This window comes from Populus euphratica, unplaced genomic scaffold (genome assembly GCF_000495115.2).
Source record: "Populus euphratica unplaced genomic scaffold, PopEup_1.0 scaffold6.1, whole genome shotgun sequence".
Taxonomy (NCBI): domain Eukaryota; kingdom Viridiplantae; phylum Streptophyta; class Magnoliopsida; order Malpighiales; family Salicaceae; genus Populus; species Populus euphratica.
Genome location: NW_011499849.1, coordinates 3,872,789 through 3,891,015, shown reverse-complemented (window position 1 = coordinate 3,891,015; position 18,227 = coordinate 3,872,789). Strand labels below are relative to the sequence as shown.

At 29.2% G+C, this 18,227-nt stretch overlaps 1 protein-coding gene across 2 annotated transcripts; it reads left to right on the top strand.

Annotated features, from left to right (window-relative positions):
* Positions 1–4,207: 4,207 nt before the first annotated feature.
* Positions 4,208–14,448, top strand: LOC105120749 (60S ribosomal protein L37a-like). 2 transcript variants are annotated; one of them, XM_011019109.1, is made up of 5 exons: positions 4,208–4,278; positions 13,584–13,623; positions 13,843–13,931; positions 14,006–14,088; positions 14,177–14,448. In XM_011019109.1, the coding sequence occupies exons 1-5, from the start codon at positions 4,276–4,278 to the stop codon at positions 14,238–14,240; spliced, it is 279 nt and encodes a 92-aa protein (XP_011017411.1). In that variant the 5' UTR covers positions 4,208–4,275; the 3' UTR covers positions 14,241–14,448. The 2 variants fall into 2 exon arrangements, with proteins under 2 accessions (XP_011017411.1, XP_011017412.1); XM_011019110.1 differs by lacking the exon at positions 4,208–4,278 and adding an exon at positions 12,987–13,084.
* Positions 14,449–18,227: the final 3,779 nt, after the last annotated feature.

The following is an 18,227-nucleotide window of genomic DNA, read 5'->3' as shown; positions in this document are numbered from 1 at the left end:
GATTATAAATTACCCATTTTTATAATAAATGATCAATAAAAAAGTAAATCTCTTGAACTACTCTAAAAAAAATCATGATTTATTTTAGTAAATTTCTTGATCGATTCTTATGATTTGAAAGAGTTAATATATTTTTTAACACTTCCCCTCGAGATGTAACAAAGTGATCATTTTGAAATTATGACTGGAAAATACCCAATGCCAATAAACAATGAGATTTTGCCTGTAAAATACAAGTTTGCCATAAAAATCTTAAAATGTGAATAATTATTGATAATTAATAAAAATAAAACTTGAAAGAATTAAAATCTAAAACTGATAGAAATTTGGTTGAAAAAAAATTCAAAGCCAAGTGGATGTTCATAACCAACATAAATTTTGCTGAAAAATTATATTGAGCTTAAAAGTTGCTGGATCTTGATTGAAAATGACTCATGGACAAATATTGATGTAGAAATGTGGCTTATGATAAAAGACTATATAAGAATTTGCTTGGAAAATTTTGAATGCTAGTAAGATGTAAACAATTGACTTGTAAAAACTAAAATCGATCACTTATCTTAATGCAAAGCCAATACTTTTTTATTTTGTGATCGGATCTTTTATTTTGGATTCTTTTCTAAATAACCCACCATATCCCTCAATTTTATGCATATCATTTCTCAATTGAAAATAAAACCTTTTACTGGTTTTACACATTCATATCCACAACCTAATCCAACTAGTCCATCTCATATCCTTGTCCTATGCTATTCTTAACATCCTCATGCTTTTTTTGTAGCTTTATGTGACCATGGTTGCAACAAAATGATATCGCCTAAATCATTATTATTTTTACCTAGTTTATACAAATGTACGACTTTTATCTTGGTAACTTTATCTTTTATCATCATTTCTCATCACCATATTGCTCTCTTGTTGCTATTACTAGTCAAGATATTAAGTTTACATCACATGCTAAAGTAGTTTTTCATCCTCATTGGAAATATGAAATCTTATTTGAAAATCAATAACATTTGGTCTCTTATTTCTTTTCTTTATGGAACATAACATATTAGTTATTGTTAGACATATAAAATCAAGCACCACTCTAACAAGATCAATGAGCATTACAAAGCTCATTTGGTGGTGAAAAGGTAATACCTAGTTGAAAGGTATGTATTATTACTACACCTTTTTCTTTATAACTAAAATGAATATTGTGTATTGGTTTTAGCAACCACCTATTCCCTTCGTCTACTTGATGTCCATAATGCTTTTTTTAATGATGATTTACATAAAAAAAAATCTATGTCCATGCCTTTCAGTTTTCCATGACATGAGAAGAATCTAGTGTGTGCCTCAACAAGTTCTTTATAGTTTAAAGGATACTCCCTATCATTAGTTTACCAAGTTCTCTATAATTATCTAGGATGTTAGTTTTGTATAATCATAACCTGATTATTCGTTATTTATGTGTCAGTGAGGGAAATCTTTTACAACTTTGTTGATGATATTCTTATTACGAGTGATGACTTTATTTTGTATCTTTTCTTAATCAATTTTTAAAATTACTTTAGCATGATTATATAAAATATGATGTATTTTATTAGTTATAAAGATTTACATTTTAAAATTACGCTAGCATGATTATATGAAATATGATGTGTAGAGCTGTATTTTTCAATTGAATAAAATCACAAGACAAATTATTGCTTTTCATGATATTAAGTACAAAAGGAGAGATGTGTTATTTTTTATACGTTGTTGGGCTAGAAAACCAAAAATAAAATGAAAAAAAATTACACTAACCATTAGACAAAGTGCAATTTATAGAGTATGAAATTGAAGGAAGTATTTTGACGCTCCAAACATGAAAGCCATAATATTTCTCGATCAATTATTGGATGATTTTTTTTTTATGAATGTATTGATCAACACATTTTCCTTCATGTCTTATAGACTTCTGTGAACTTTTCTATGAAAATGTGGAGAAGGTTGCCACCAAAAAATCTTTTATGGTGACTTTCTCTACATTTTGGTAGAAAAGTTCACTTACGTCTATAAATCATCTGAATTTTGTGCAAAATATTAAAAAAATGCTTTGACTTCATCACTAATTCTCTTTTCATTATATTTTTATTTCCATAAGGTTTGTTGTTATAGTGGTAGATTGTCTCTTTGAGATTATTTGAATATAATGCTAGGAATTTAATTCAGATCTTATTGCTCCGATACATTTAGCTGATTCCAAGCAAATTAAGAATGATCTTCATGACAATTATAATCAATGTACTCCAAAACTTGCAAATCATAACAGGAAATTGACGAACATATAATGCAAGAGAAAGTACACCACATGTTTGATAAAAGTTTAAAATAAAAATGACAATCTTGTCAGTCTAGTATTTGTGGAAATTTTGTAAATTTCATATTAGAAATAATAATAAAAAAAGCATTTTAAACCTTATGTTAATTTTGTAACTTTAATATTGCAATGACTTTTAGTCATTATATGAAATATAACAATAATCTTGTAAATAATATGATCTTTCTTTGTGTTTTTTTTGGCATATATAAGTGATGATGTGAAGTTTTATAAAAAATTATGAGAAATAAATTATAATTTTAAAATAATTAGGTAAAGTGAAAAAATAACAAAATTACAAGAAGGTTGGGGTAATTTCTTCAAATAAAATCTATCCATTTTACTTCTAGCACTATCTATTGGTATTTTGATATAGAATAAAGTTATTAAAATAAAATATATTAGGCAAGTTATATTATATATGAAATAAAGGAGAGTGAACTTTACTGTGGATATGAACAACCTATTGTCTTCTCTTGTAAAACAAAGTCATTTTATATGAAATCATGTCATTTAAAAAAAAATTGTTTTTTTAACTCCTTTGCCCTTTTCATCTTCTCTTGAAAAATCATGGTTTTTAATATAACTTTGTTTTTTTTTTTAAACAAAGTTGTTTTATATGATTGTTTCTGTTCCATGTCAAACAATATCATTCTTACAAAAATAATAAGTTTTTCATTTGTGTTGGATATGTTTCGTGGAGAAAAATTAGGTTGGATTTATTTTAATTGATTTTTTGTTTTTTAATTATTTAGTTTTCTTTTTTATATTTGATTGATTGATTTTTTCTTTGAAAATCGATTCGATTTTTTTTTTGTTTGATCAACACTATAGTTATTATTTTGAATTGTGTTTCTTTGTTTATTAAAGTTAATTTTTGTTTATTAGAGTGAATTTTATTAATAGCATATTATTTTTTATGGTATAAGTTTCTTGAGTTTTCTTGAATTTGATAGTTTTTTTTAGTAGTATTTGTCTTCTTTTTTTTTTAACAAAATTGATTGAGAGGTTGATGATGTGTTGTTCTCCTTCCCTTGATTTCCACACACTTGCAATGATGGGTACTGCTTCATGTTTGTTTGCCGGAGCCTTTATGCAGAAATGATTTTGGCCATGTTTCTGCCTTTTTTCCTTTTATATTTTTTTTTTCCTTTTTTTTTAACAAGCTTTGTTGTTAGCTTTTAATTATTTTAATATTGAATGGGTTTGATGTTTTATTTTTTTAGCATATCAAAATTAAATAGAGAGATTGAATTTTTAAAAAAGATTTTGTTTAATATGCATTAAATTTTTGAATTTATAATTTTGTTTTTGAAAACACGGTAACAAAACATTTATTATTTTTTTAATATTTGAAGAAAAAAATATGAATCATGTATCCTATATTTATTTTATTATATAAGATACATGATAAAAACTCTCCTTAATTGAGCATATCTTATTACATACTATAAATTAAAATCAAAATTTAATTCAATAATTAAAGATATTTTTATATCAACTTAGACATCAATTATAACTAAAAAAAATTTTAGAAACCATTTGAAAATCATATCCATCGTATCAATTTTGGTGTTTTCACATAATTTTTTTAAAATTCTAATCATAAAGATTGAATTCATGAAATCGAACCATCAAGAGATTAAAATTTTGTAAAATTGGCAATTTCTTTGAATCATTCTAAAAACAATTAATAAAAAATCTTTAATCTATTTCATAGAGGCCCTTGCTGTCGAGAGAGAGAGATACAGTAGGCCAAGAGGGATGCCCTAGGCCTGATCGTTTTGCTTTAATGGGCTCTTACTGTTATTGGTTGTATGGGCTTTACTGGAATCGCTATATATACACCAAGTAAAGAGCTGAGCGTAGTTTCTCTTGGCCGCTAATCAAGAGATTTCTAGGGTTTCTGTTCTACGAAGCCATCCAGAATGGTACTCTCTTCATGCCTCTCCTTTACTCTTCATGGATTATTTTTATAATCATGTATGAGCTCCAATTCTACGAGATTACCGCAAATATTCCAGAGATTTCCTCCTTAAATTTTCTGAGCAATGTACTGATCTTCCTGGAGGTTTTCAAATTCCATCTGATATAGCAGGCTCCTTGATGGGTGTCGGTGTTTCTCATCTTGGTGATCGTGATCCATGCCCCAGTCCTGCAAGGGTTATGGACAGGTCTAATAGCAGATCTCGAATAGACCGCCGTGGGAGTGGTATAGATGATGATGGCCGATGGAGTAAACAGCCTGGTCCGTCCGGTTCTGGAAGGGATTTACACTTGGATATCGGTTATGGAACTAGTTTAGGTCGACCTGTTGCAGGAGGCAACTATGATGCTCCGAGGAATCCACGAGCACAGAGTCCTGTACGTTATGGAGGTGGGATTTTATCCGGACCCATGCAATCAATGGGTCCACAGGGAGGGCTGCAAAGAGGTGGCTTAGATGCTGACAGATGGCAGCGTGCTGCTATTTATGTCCATAAAGGATCAATTCCTTCTCCTCAAACTCCATTACAGACTATGCACAAAGCTGAGAGAAAGTATGTGGCAGATGAAGAAGCAGCCAAGCAAAGACAACTGAAAGGCATATTGAACAAGCTAACACCTCAGAATTTTGAGAAGCTTTTTGAGCAAGTAAAAGCTGTTAACATCGACAATGTTGTCACACTTTGTGGCGTTATCTCACAGATCTTTGACAAAGCCTTAATGGAGCCTACTTTATGTGAAATGTATGCTAATATTTGCTTTCATCTAGCGACAGAGTTGCCCGAATTCACTGAAGATAATGAAAAAGTAACTTTCAAGAGGTTTCTTCTGAACAAGTGTCAGGAAGAATTTGAGAGAGGGGAGCGAGAGCAAGAAGAAGCTGATAAAGCTGATGAAGAGGGTGAGATTAAACAGTCTGAAGAAGAAAGAGAAGAAAAGAGAATCAAGGCTCGTAGACGAATGCTTGGTAACATAAGACTTATTGGGGAGCTTTATAAAAAAAGAATGTTGACTGAAAGAATAATGCACGAGTGCATCAAAAAGTTGATGGGTCAATATCATAATCCCGATGAGGAAGATGTTGAGGCTCTTTGCATACTAATGAGCACGATTGGAGAGATGATTGACCATCCCAGAGCCAAGGTGCATATGGATGCATATTTTGACATGATGGCAAAATTATCGAACAACATGAAACTCTCATCTAGGGTTAGGTTTATGTTGAAGGATTCTATTGATCTGAGGAAAAACAAATGGCAGCAGAGGAGGAAGGTTGAAGGGCCGAAAAAGATCGAGGAAGTGCATAGAGATCCTGCTCAAGAACGACAGCTGCAAGCTAGTAGGCTGGCTCGCAGTCCTGGCATCAATCCTTGCAAGAGGAATGTCCATTAGAGGACAACCTGCCAGTAAGGGTACTCTTTTAGCTGATATTTCTCCAAGCCCAGGTGACCCAAGAAGAATGGCAGCTGGTTTGAATGGTTCTAGTGCCATTTCAGAACGGTCAAATTACAGCCCGAGGGAAGATCTCATTCCAAGATATACTCCAGACAGATTTACAGTTCCACCTGCTTGTGATCAAATGAATGGTCAGGAACGAAATATGAATTATGGTAACAGGGATCTGAGGAATCTAGATCATGGTTTTGATAGGCCTCTTGGATCATCACCACCAACAAGAGCACAAGGACCAACTTTTTCCCAGGCTACCCCAACAGGAAAGCTGTGGCCTGAAGAACGACTGCGAGATATGTCCATGGCCGCAATAAAAGAGTTTTACAGGTACCATTTCCTCTCATGCATGTGTTTTTCCCAATCATCTCTCTATTATTGGTTTTGATTATTTCTAAGCAGAATCATAATCAATTGGTATCGAAGTTAATTATTGGTTTCACCCAAGTTTAACATGTTTCACCCAAATTTAACATGTTTCGCAAACCTCAGTACCTTGTTTCGCAATGTCTTTTGTACTCAGATGTATCGCATTATGCTATCATACAAAAATAGGCGTAGCTCCATGCAAGTCTGCTGGTTGCTACTGTTGAACACAATCTTGTTTCCTAGGGTTGACAGTATTTTCATGTAGGAAAGGGGGACTATTGTCTTTGTGATTCTTTGTACTTGGTTTCTCCATACACGTGCAAGCTCACCATTCTGGGAATAAGACAAATTTTGGTTCAGGTGTTATCAACAGGGTTAAAAATAGACTGCTTATTACCAAACTGGGTGAAGGTAATAGTAGCTTGTGGTAGAAATGGATGGATCGTGAAAAATGATGCATTGTTTATTATATAACAAGTCCATTCAGGAGTTATTTTTGGTTTGTATTGCATTCACAAGACAGGACATGAGAAAAATGAAACGTTTGGGAACCCAAAAACGCTGTGTTTAACCGACAGTCACACAGTTTTAGGGAAACCACAATCAATGCTCAGGCATGAAATCCCAATCTGAGACATGATATGAGTGTGGTAAGTATTAAATGAGTCTCCTGCACTCCAGGGTAAACCTTTACCCAGTTTAGCTTTCATTTGTCCTTGATAAGCTGAATGTCATGTTGCTCCTGAAAGGGCTGGATGTGATATGATAGTTTGTGTTTTAATTTGAGGAAATCTGTATCTGGCAGATTTCTTCCGGACTGTTGTAAAATTTGTAACCAACCTTAACAATCCCCTTTTGTCTACCCCTCGCCCTTTTTATTTGGCTCTTTTTTTTTTCTTCCAGTTCTACCATAATGGTCATAATATTTGTGTTATGGCAGAAGAAGCTGATTTCATGAGGGTTAGAGTGTAATATATCATAAGGCTCAGCATGTATATTTTCTGACATCGGTTGAAATGTTCTCTTTTCAGTGCCAGTGACGAGAAAGAAGTTGCTCTATGCATTAAAGAATTGAATTCCCCAAGTTTCCATCCTTCAATGATCTCTATCTGGGTTACAGACTCATTCGAGAGGAAGGACTTGGAGAGAGATCTTTTGGCCAAGCTTCTTGTCAGCCTTGCAAGATCTGAAAATGGCATATTGGATTCAAACCAGCTCATCAAAGGGTAGGAACAATTTACCTTGTCTTTGTGCTTCATTGAGTTTAATATCTCGCTTATCTACAATGTGACTGCTTTTTTATACTTTGTTTGACCAGGTTTGAATCCATCCTGACTACGTTGGAGGATGCTGTAAATGATGCCCCCAGAGCACCAGAATTTCTCGGAAGCATCATTGGCAGGGTGGTTGTAGAAAATGTTGTCCCTCTATCAGAGATTGTGCGGTTACTACATGAAGGCGGAGAGGAACCGGGCAGCCTTCTCAAGTTTGGGCTTGCAGGGGATGTTCTTGGCAGTATTTTGGAGATAATCAAAGTGGAGAAAGGAGAAGCTGTCTTAAATGAGATTCGGGGTGCCTCCAATTTGCGTTTGGAAGATTTCCGGCCTCCAGACCCTAACAGATCAAGGATACTAGAAAAGTTTATTTAGATGATAGTGATGCTCATTGTATCCCTTTTAGAAAAAGCAAAAAAAAGAAATCATGTCCAGTGCTTCTAGGTTTACTTATTAGTTTTCAAAAAATATTTTTCCATATGGGTGCGGCGGTGGATTTATATATGAGATTTCCATCTACATGTTTTGTATTTGTCCTTGTATAACCGATATTAATGTATTTGTCCTTGTATGATGGTGGGAGTTTGAGATTTCTACTTTGCAAGCTGTGTAAAAGCTTTGAATATGTTTTTACTTTGGAAGGCATGTGTTATGGGGAGAAGCGTATGTTCTTCGACAAAAAAACTGTTTTTTTCCGAAGCACGCAAATTAATCCTAATTATATTTTTAATTTTCACAAGTTTGATATGTGTTAACACTAATCTTTATTATCATTGTAGCACCATCTACTTATCAAAGTGATCAATGTTAATAAACAATCTTTATCTATCAATAAATAAATTTTTGGTTGAGTTTATCATATGCTTGTAACCATAAAATATTACAAGTGAACATTTATGGACCATGAATCAAACTCCAAGTTAAACTTTCATGACTTACTACTTGAATGTAATAACAAATAAGGAGTGATACTCTAAATAGAAAATAATGAATAACATAAAAAGAACAATAATGGTTTTTATAATAATAAGATTGAAAGTATTCAAGATATTTTAAATAATAGATGTTTAAAGAAAGAGGAATAAATAAATAATGAGTTGCTCTATCATGAGAGAAATAATAATAAACAAAATATTAGATAGATAATGAAGGTTTGAAAACAAAGTCTTTTAAATTAGTTAGACGGGTGGTTTAAAGCTGCCCATCAATAAGGTGAAAAAAATAAACTTCGAACAAAATGAATGTGTAATTAACATGTTTTGATATCATGTAAAAATTTGAGTAGTTGAAGGACAAGAAATTAACGTAGTTTAGCCATGATGACTTACTCCATGACACAAAGGCCATTTGAGGCTACATATTATGTTTTAGTTAGTTTATTCATAAATGAGATTACAAATTACTTATTTTTTTAATAAATGATACATAAAAAATAAAACATAATAAATAAGTAAATCTCTTCAATTACTCTAAAAAAATCAAGATTTATTTTGGTAAATTTCTTGATTGATTCTTATGATTTGAAAGAGTTAATATAGTTTTCAATACTTTCTCTCGAGATGTAACAAAGTGATCATCTTGAAATTATGACCGAAAAAATATCAAATGCCAATAAACAATGAGATTTTCCTCGTAAAATACAAGTTTGCCATAAAACTCTTTAAAATTGAATAATTATTGATAATCAATAAAAATAAAACTTGAAAGAATTAAAGTTTAAAACTCATAGAAATTTGGTTGGAAAATATATTCAAAGCTAGGAAAATGCATTTTAAAAATACTACTATATGGTGGTTTTCTTGATGATGAATTTATAATTTTCCCAATATATCAAAATACAAAGTTCTTGGATATAGGAAAAATGTTTAAAGATCCATTTCAATATCAAAAGTTTACGGGATGATGAATCTAGTCGGCTATCACTTAACTAGATATTTACTTATTCAATTCATATTTTAAGTAAATTCGTACATATAGCACATGACCCATAAATAAAATCTATTTTATCTGTGTTGCATTATTTAAAAAATAGCCTGGGACTAGTTTTGTTTTTCTCTTCATAAAATGATTTATTTTTAAAAGTGTTTTCAAATGCAAATTGGGTTGGTTGCCCTATATCTCAGAGATCCATTACTAGTTATTATATTTCTTTTGGAATTCTCTTATTTATTGGCAAATGAATAGGAAAAAAAACCATGTCTTTCTTATTTGAAAAAATTTAATATAGAGTCATGAAATGCACACAATATGAATTATCTTAGTTACGCATGTTGGTAAGAGATTTATAAATATTATATAACAAACTAGCATTGTTATATTGTGATAACTAAACAACCTTATACATAGCAATTAATCCTATTTTTCATAAAACACTATCACAATCTTTATATTTATCAATAGCATTTTTCATCTGTATTTATACTATCATTTTATTGGTAATTAATTTACCAACAAAATCCCAAATAGAAATACTCCATCAGTTAATCTTTCGTTAGTAATTTTTTGTTCATCAATAAGTCCGTTGGTAATAAAATTTTGTTATTAACGATGGATTTGTTGATGAAAAAAGCTTGCAAAGAAAAATTACCTGCTTCATTTTGTTAATATTTTTCTTGAAAAAATACCGTATGTAATTTCGCTGGTAATTATTTAAAAATATTTTAAAAAATTTATTTTAAAAAACTATAAAATAATTAAATTAATATAAATCAACACTCTTTAATACTCAAAACACTTGGAAAAAAGAAGAAGAAAATCAACTTAAAAAAATTTCCAACAAATAAATAACATGAAAAAATAAATGCAACTAAAAAATTCATGTGAAAAAAAATAAATTTGCGATTGCTAAAAATTTAAAAATTCTATAAATAAATCAACTAAAAATTAATCTCATATGAAGAAAAATCTACAAAAATATTCATACAATTATTAAGAACAAAAAATAAAAATAAAAAAAAAATATAGTTAAAAAACATGAAAAAAAAAGAAAAAAAAATCTTACCTTAATATGGTTACAAGTGAAGTTAAGAAGAGAAAAAAATAAATTCATAAAGTATATTAATTAAAAAACATTAAGGAAAAAGAAAAAAGAAGAAGAATACATACCTTAACATGGAGGAAAAGAGAAGAGAAAGAAATGAATATTGATGTTTTTTGCATATGGGGATGAAGAAAAAAAAAAAAGAACAAGAACAAGAAAAACAAAGGAGTCCTGTCTGTTATGAAATTAGGGATTGTAGGTTTTTTTATTGGGGTGTTTTACATATGGATTATTAAATATTAATATTTTAAATCATTTCGTCGGTAATTTTATTTGTAATATTTAATTTAAAATTTTATTTTAATAAAAAAATTCAGAAACTGACAAATATCTCCAATGACTTTTCAATTTATCGGTAATTCTATATGTAATATTTAATTTAAAATTTTAATTTAATCAAGATTTCATAGAAAACTATCTAATAATATCGATGAGTTTCCAATCCGTTAGTGATTTTATCTGTAAAGAATAATAATTAACAGTACAATTGAAAAGTGAACAGTTCTAGAACTCTCTGTAAAATACAGATGAAATTTTTCATTAGTGATTCCCTTTACAATGATTTTACCAAGTTTACCAATAATTTTACCAATGAATCTTACTGGCAAAATAAATTCTATTATTATAAATGACACATCATTGTTTTTTTTGCTTTGTTTTAATTATTTTTTTTCCACTGCAATTCTTTTAGTATATATCAAAGGAATATTTTTATCAGTAAAATTCATATAAAATTTACCTATGAAAATGTTCTCTCGGTATTTCTGTTTGTATTTATCGATTTTCTAATAGTTAAAAGATTAGACATATAAAAATGGACTGTCACTTTTTTCGAGATAAAATACAAGATGGTTTGATAATAATCAAGTATATAGCTTGATCAAAGTAACTTATTGGTATGTTTCCCAAGTTCATGAGAAAATATACGGTCTTCAACTTGAAAAGTGTTCAAAAAAAGGAAAGTTAATGGTATTTCAATTGTAACGAGTTATATATGCACTTTATTAATTGTAGATGTGTATTTTATTAGCTATAAATATTTATGTTGTAAATTATTTTAGCATGATTATGTGAAAAATAATGTATTTTATTAGTTATAAAGATTTACATTTTAAAATTATTTTAGTATGATTACATGAAATATGATGTGTAAAGTTGTATTTTTCATTGAAATAAAGTCACAAGACATGCAGTTGTTGCTTTTCATGATATTTAGGACAAAAGCAGAGATGTGTTATTTTTTATACATTGTTGGACTAGAAAACCAAAGATAAAATGAAAAATATTACCCTGGCCATCATACAAAGTGCATTTTATGGAGTATGCAATCAATAGAATTTTGTAGAAAAGTTCACTCTTGTTTATAAGTCATCTGAATTTTGTGCATAGCATAAAAAAAATGCTTTGACTGTAATTTTATGAGATATAAACTATAATTGTAAAATAATTAAGGTAAAATGAAAAAAAAAAAAACTACATGAGGAGGAGGAGGGCTGGGGTAATTTTTTTCAAATAAAATCCATGGATTTTACTATAGCACTACTTATTGGTATTATGACATGGAGTGAAGTTATTAAAATAAAATCTATTAGGAGAGTTATATTATATATAAAATTAAGGAGAGTGAACTTTATTATAAATATGAACAACTTTATATGAAATGATGCCTTTTTTTTTTTTGTAAAAAAGTTGTTCTTTTTACTCGCTTGGCTTCCTCGTCTTCTCTTGAAAAATCATGGTTTTTATTACAGTATATTTTTGTTTTAAAAAAAAAACTGTTCTATGTTGTTGTTTCCTTTCCATGTCAAACAATATCATTCTCATAAAAATAATAAATTTTTCATTTGTATTGTATATTTCTTATGGAAAAAAAATAGAATGGATTTATTTTGATTGGTTTGTTGTTTTTTTTTAACTATTTAGTTTCCTTTTGCTTACTTAATTGATGTTTTTCTTTGGAGTTTGATTCAATTTTTTTCACAAAAGATTTTAAAATTATATCCATTATAATTAAAATCAAAATTTGATTCAACAATTAAGGATATTCTTATATCAACTTAAACATTAATCATAATTAAAGTTTTTTTCACAAATAATTTTAAAATTTTATCCATTAGTAATTAAAATAAAAATTAAATATATTCTTATATCGACTTAAACATTAATCATAATTAAAGATTTTTTAACAAATGATTTTAAAATTATATCCATCATATCAATATCAGTTTTGGTGTATTCACATAATTTTTTTAAAATGCTAACCCTAAAGCTTGACTTCATTAAATCGAGAACCATGAAGAGATTAAAATTTTTAAAATTGGCAATTTCTTTGAATCATTCTAAGAAAAATTAATAAAAAAATCTTTAATCTATTTCATAGAGGCCCTTGCTGTCGGGAGAGAGAAATACAGTAGGCCATTGAATAATTAGGCCCCAATAAAGCCCATACAACCAATAACAGTAAAAGCCCATTAAAGCAAAACTATCAGGCCTAGGGCATCCCTCAAAACGCGAAAGCACGTCGCTATATATAAACCAACTAAAGAGGTGAATGTTATTTCTCTTGGCCGCTAATCAAGAGATTTCTAGGGTTTCTGTTCTCCGAAGCCATCCAGAATGGTACTCTCTCTTCATGCCTATCCTTTACTCTTCATGGATTGTTTTTATAATCATGCATGAGCTCAAATTCTTCGAGATTACCGCTTTATATTTCGTTCATGTGATGTTTTTGTTTATAAATCTCAGTATTATTGTTAGCTCAGCCTTTATTTACTTGGAGTGTATTTGTCACCAAAACTTGCGTCCTAATCCTAAGTAAGGATTGCCGCAGCTGCTGGAGTTGCCGACCTTAGCCTGTCTGATTCACCCGGACGGCTAGGATATTCGATTCGTTGCAGCTGCGGCTGTCCTTAGAATTTATCCATTTATCATATGATTGATTTTTAGTTTTTCATCTTCGGCCGACAGTTACTGTAGCAGTTTGTTTTCCGCGGGTTTTTATTTGGAGTGACATTTTGTTACTCTGCTGTTATTTTTTTTTTAATTCGTTCTCTCGAATCAAATTACAGATAGTCTGGTGCCTGATTTTTATGTTTTGAATTTCTTTTCTGATATGTAGACCAAGAGAACCAAGAAGGCTGGTATTGTCGGGAAGTATGGTATGCTTTTCTTAACATGGTTTTGTCTTGTGTGTTTTTATGTGCCAAGGGTAAAATGAATTGGAAAAGAAGACATAAAAAATAATTGCTTCCATGATTATAGTAGCTTACCATGCATACAAGCGAATTTGATAATGATGAGTCGTCCTTAATTTAGAAAAGAAGTCGCAAATATAGTTATCAATATAAACCAGTGCTCATACAATGTACATGGTGCAGGCACCCGATATGGTGCGAGTTTGAGAAAACAGATTAAGAAAATGGAGGTCAGTCAGCACAGCAAGTTCTTCTGCGAGTTTTGTGGCAAGGTAATTGATCCACTATAATCACTCTCTGGTTTCATGAACATGTTATTGATTTTGTAAAATGTTCATAATTGTAGTACGCTGTTAAGAGGAAGGCTGTTGGTATTTGGAGTTGCAAGGATTGTGGCAAAGTGAAAGCTGGAGGTGCTTACACTTTGAAGTAAGGTTTCCTTCACCTTTTGAATCTTATTATTTCTGTATGGACTTGCACAGTGGTTCTGATTGCTTGCTTTGCAAATTCATAACAGTACTGCTAGTGCCGTAACAGTCAGGAGTACCATCCGTAGGCTGAGGGAACAGACGGAGAGTTGATTGTATTGAATATCATGTTATGTGTCTCTTCACTTTTGGATTTTGGAGTCATTTTGATTGAAGTTTTAACGAATTTACCAATTTCATTTCCGGAGACTTTGTTAGTAGTTAAGAAAGTAATGAAAACAGATTATGTTTGAGAAATTTTGTATGGTTTTGTCTGCCCTTTCCAAATTAATATATAGCATGCTTTGCCTTGCATGGTCAATAGTGTGTTGCCCACCACTTATGGTTGGAAAATGGATACAATAGCTCCGTGATAAACAAAGATATCTTTGTTGAACATTGATGCTTTGTTGAACATTGATGCATGATACGATGGTGTGGTTCCACCCGCCCACAGTTCTATGAATCGAACGATCATTGTGTGATCAAGAAGCTGGTGTTGACAGAAAATCATATGATACATTTCATTCCCGACGTGTGCAAATTGTACCAGTGGATTCTCTTTATTGTCGTCTGAAAGGTGGCAGAACACAAGGATCAAAATGTACTACTGAACTTCACTTTGGCCATTTCTTAAATCTAAAGGTTGTGTTTGATCTGAGGGCAAAAATTTAACGGCAGGTGAGGAATGAAGAGTTCAGGAAGTAAACACTGTAGGAGGATTAATTTTTATTTTTTTTGGTTATCTAGATCTCTTTACTCAAGGGTTGGATATTTTCACCTCGTTCACTTTGTTAATTTTTTGTTCTTTTTTATATAAGTAATTTTTAATTAGATTTTGTGTTTTGTTTATTTGATTTTTATAAGATTATTTTTATTTCATGACAAATCAAGTTGGGTTGATTTAATTTATTATTTTGGATCTATTTTTAATTGTTTTTTTATATATAATTTTATCTTTCAATTTATTTTTTTATTTTAATATTAGATTGGTTGAAAATTGAGTTTTATAGTTTATTTTAATTTATTTTATATAAAATTATAATAGTTTTATGGATTTATTTTTTTAATGGATTTTCACATTCAACATTAGACATGTTGCAAATAAAGTTTTATATTTTTTTTATTTGTTTTTTATAAAGTTATTGTAATTTCATGACACAGGTAGTTAAACAAGTTAACTTGAATTGATCTGAATTGTTTTGTTTTTACAATTTTGTCTTTTAAAAACTCAATTTTTTTTTCAATTTTATACTTTGATATTAAATTATTTAGGAAATTATAATAGGCACATGGATTTATTTATTTTTTATTAATTTCAACATTTAACATTGGATTTGTTAAAAATGAAGCTTTGTGATTTTTTTTATTTACTTTTTATGAAGCATCCTAATCTCATGGTTAAAGTCGTGAGTTGAATAAGTTAACTTGAATTAATCTAAGTTTTTTTTATATATATTTTTTTATTTTATCCTTCAATATTGAGTTGATTGAAAATTAAGATTTGTAATTTTTTTTTTATTTACTTTCTATAGAGCTATCCTGATCTTATAATCCGGGTTGTGGATTTAACATGTTGATTAGGTTAGTTATTTTTATTCTTTTTTAATTTAATATTTTTAAATTTTATTTTTTCAATATTAGGTTGATTATGAATTGACTTTCATAATTTATTTGGATTTGCTTTTTATAAGTCTTGTGATCTATGTCGTAAATTTGACAAGTTAACTCCGGTTAATTCAATATCATTATCTCAATATTTGAACAACAAACATTATTCAATATGTCGTTATATCAATATTTTTTAAAAATATTGTTCAATATGTTATTATTTCAATATTAAAACTATACTATCTTAATTTTTTTTTTAAAGCCAAATAACATTTTTACCTATTGTTATTGAGGTTATAATTTATTTCAATTTATTTTATATGAAATTATAATTGGCACATGGATTTATTTATTTTTTATCAATTTCAACATTCAACATTGGATTTGTTAAAAATAAAGCTTTGTGATTTTTTTTATTTACTTTTTATGAAGCATCCTAATCTCATGGTTAAAGTCGTGAGTTGAATAAGTTAACTTGAATTAATCTAAGTTTTTTTTATATATATTTTTTTATTTTATCCTTCAATATTGAGTTGATTGAAAATTAAGATTTGTAATTTTTTTTATTTACTTTCTATAGGGCTATCCTGATCTTATGATCCGGGTTGTGGATTTAACATGTTGATTAGGTTAGTTATTTTTATTTTTTTTTAATTTAATATTTTTTAATTTTATTTTTTCAATATTAGGTTGATTATGAATTGACTTTCATAATTTATTTGGATTTGCTTTTTATAAGTCTTGTGATCTATGTCGTAAATTTGACAAGTTAACTCCGGTTAATTCAATATCATTATCTCAATATTTGAACAACAAACGTTATTCAATATGTCGCTATATCAATATTTTTAAAAAATATTGTTTAATATGTTATTATTTCAATATTAAAATTATACTATCTTAATTTTTTTTTAAAAGCCAAATAACATTTTTACCTATTGTTTTGATTTTTTTTTAAACCTGTCAAGTTAACTAAGTCTTGTAAAGTCAATTGTCATGAAAGTAAATTTGAAACTCTTAGAAGTTGGGCTGGGAGATTTCAATATTATTCCACCATGTTGAGTTTAATAACAACAACAAATAATTTTTTTTCAATCTATCTTCCTTTTTTTTAATTTCAATTGAATTCATTTTTTTTATAAATTGAATTCTTTAATTTGGTTGATTTTGAATTGATTTTTATCATATATTTTGATTTATTTTTTATAAGATTATTACAGTTTTAAATAAATATCTCAATATTTAGTTGGCGTTGAATTTTATGAATACCTATTTTTGTTATCATATCATTAAGTCAAGAACAATTTTAAAAAATAAAGTTGTTAAATCCAATAAAATTTATTATCTAGGTGATAAGTTGGACAAGTTAAAACACAAAGTCTAAGTTGATGTAATATGATTCAATTTTAATATTAAAAAAATCATATTAATTTTTTAATTTAATTTTTTTTGGCCATCCTTTGAATTCTTTTCGAACCAATCAATTAACTAAGTCACATCAAGATAATTCTTACATGATTTAATTTAAATTTTAAATTAAATAAAAAATTAAATTGCAAGTTTTTAAGATTAATTTTCTAGATAAAATTTGATAAAAATACCAAAATATTTTCGGATCTTATTTTTAGGTTAAAATCTGTTTTTTTTATACAACCATCAACGAATAGCGGGACCGAAAACTAGTACTTACCAGAAATATAAACAAGGACTGCCAATTTGTCAGCTTCTCTAGAATCCATTACATGCCTCCACAGAAAGCAGAGGGCCCGTCACTTTTGTCCACAACTTCTCCAAAATCTACGAGACCTCTAGGAAAAACCAAAAAGAAATACTGATAAAAGAACCATTATGCATAGCCAACAAGCACCGCGTGCACAAATGCATATTTCTCCAATTCATCCTTCAGGCTATATATAAATCACTGCAAGATCATCATCTGGACATTTTTCTCATAAGGGCCATAAAAAAATGAAATCTGATATATTTTCAATAAAAAATGTATACTAAATGGACAAAAAACGATTTTATAGAGGAAAGAACAATGGGTAAAGCTATTTTAGCTTATAAATCGTACTGTTAACCCAGAAATTGTCCAATTCTAGGAAGTTTCAGTTTAACAAAAAAATAAAATAAAATTGATGACTTCCCCGATCAAATCAATGAAAGAAGGAAAAATCGTGTCCACGGAGAATTTAACCCCCCATTCTTTTAACCAATAAAAGGTTAACTCAAAGAAAATAAAATGGAATAATATTTCATTAGATACTATTTTTTTTCCCTTCAATTCCTAGGTAATTGAAGGAGTGATGGCTTACCTGATTAATGGAAGGAGATGAGCAATGTTGCTCGAATGGTAAATCTAGAGGCTTTCTTCGTTTCTAAACCCCCAGAGACTGAAAGAAAATGTTTGGAAAAAGTTGTCTGCCTCCTCAAGAGAGAAAAGAAAATGTTGACCTAAACACTAGAAGGGCACCTTTTAACCCCCTTTTT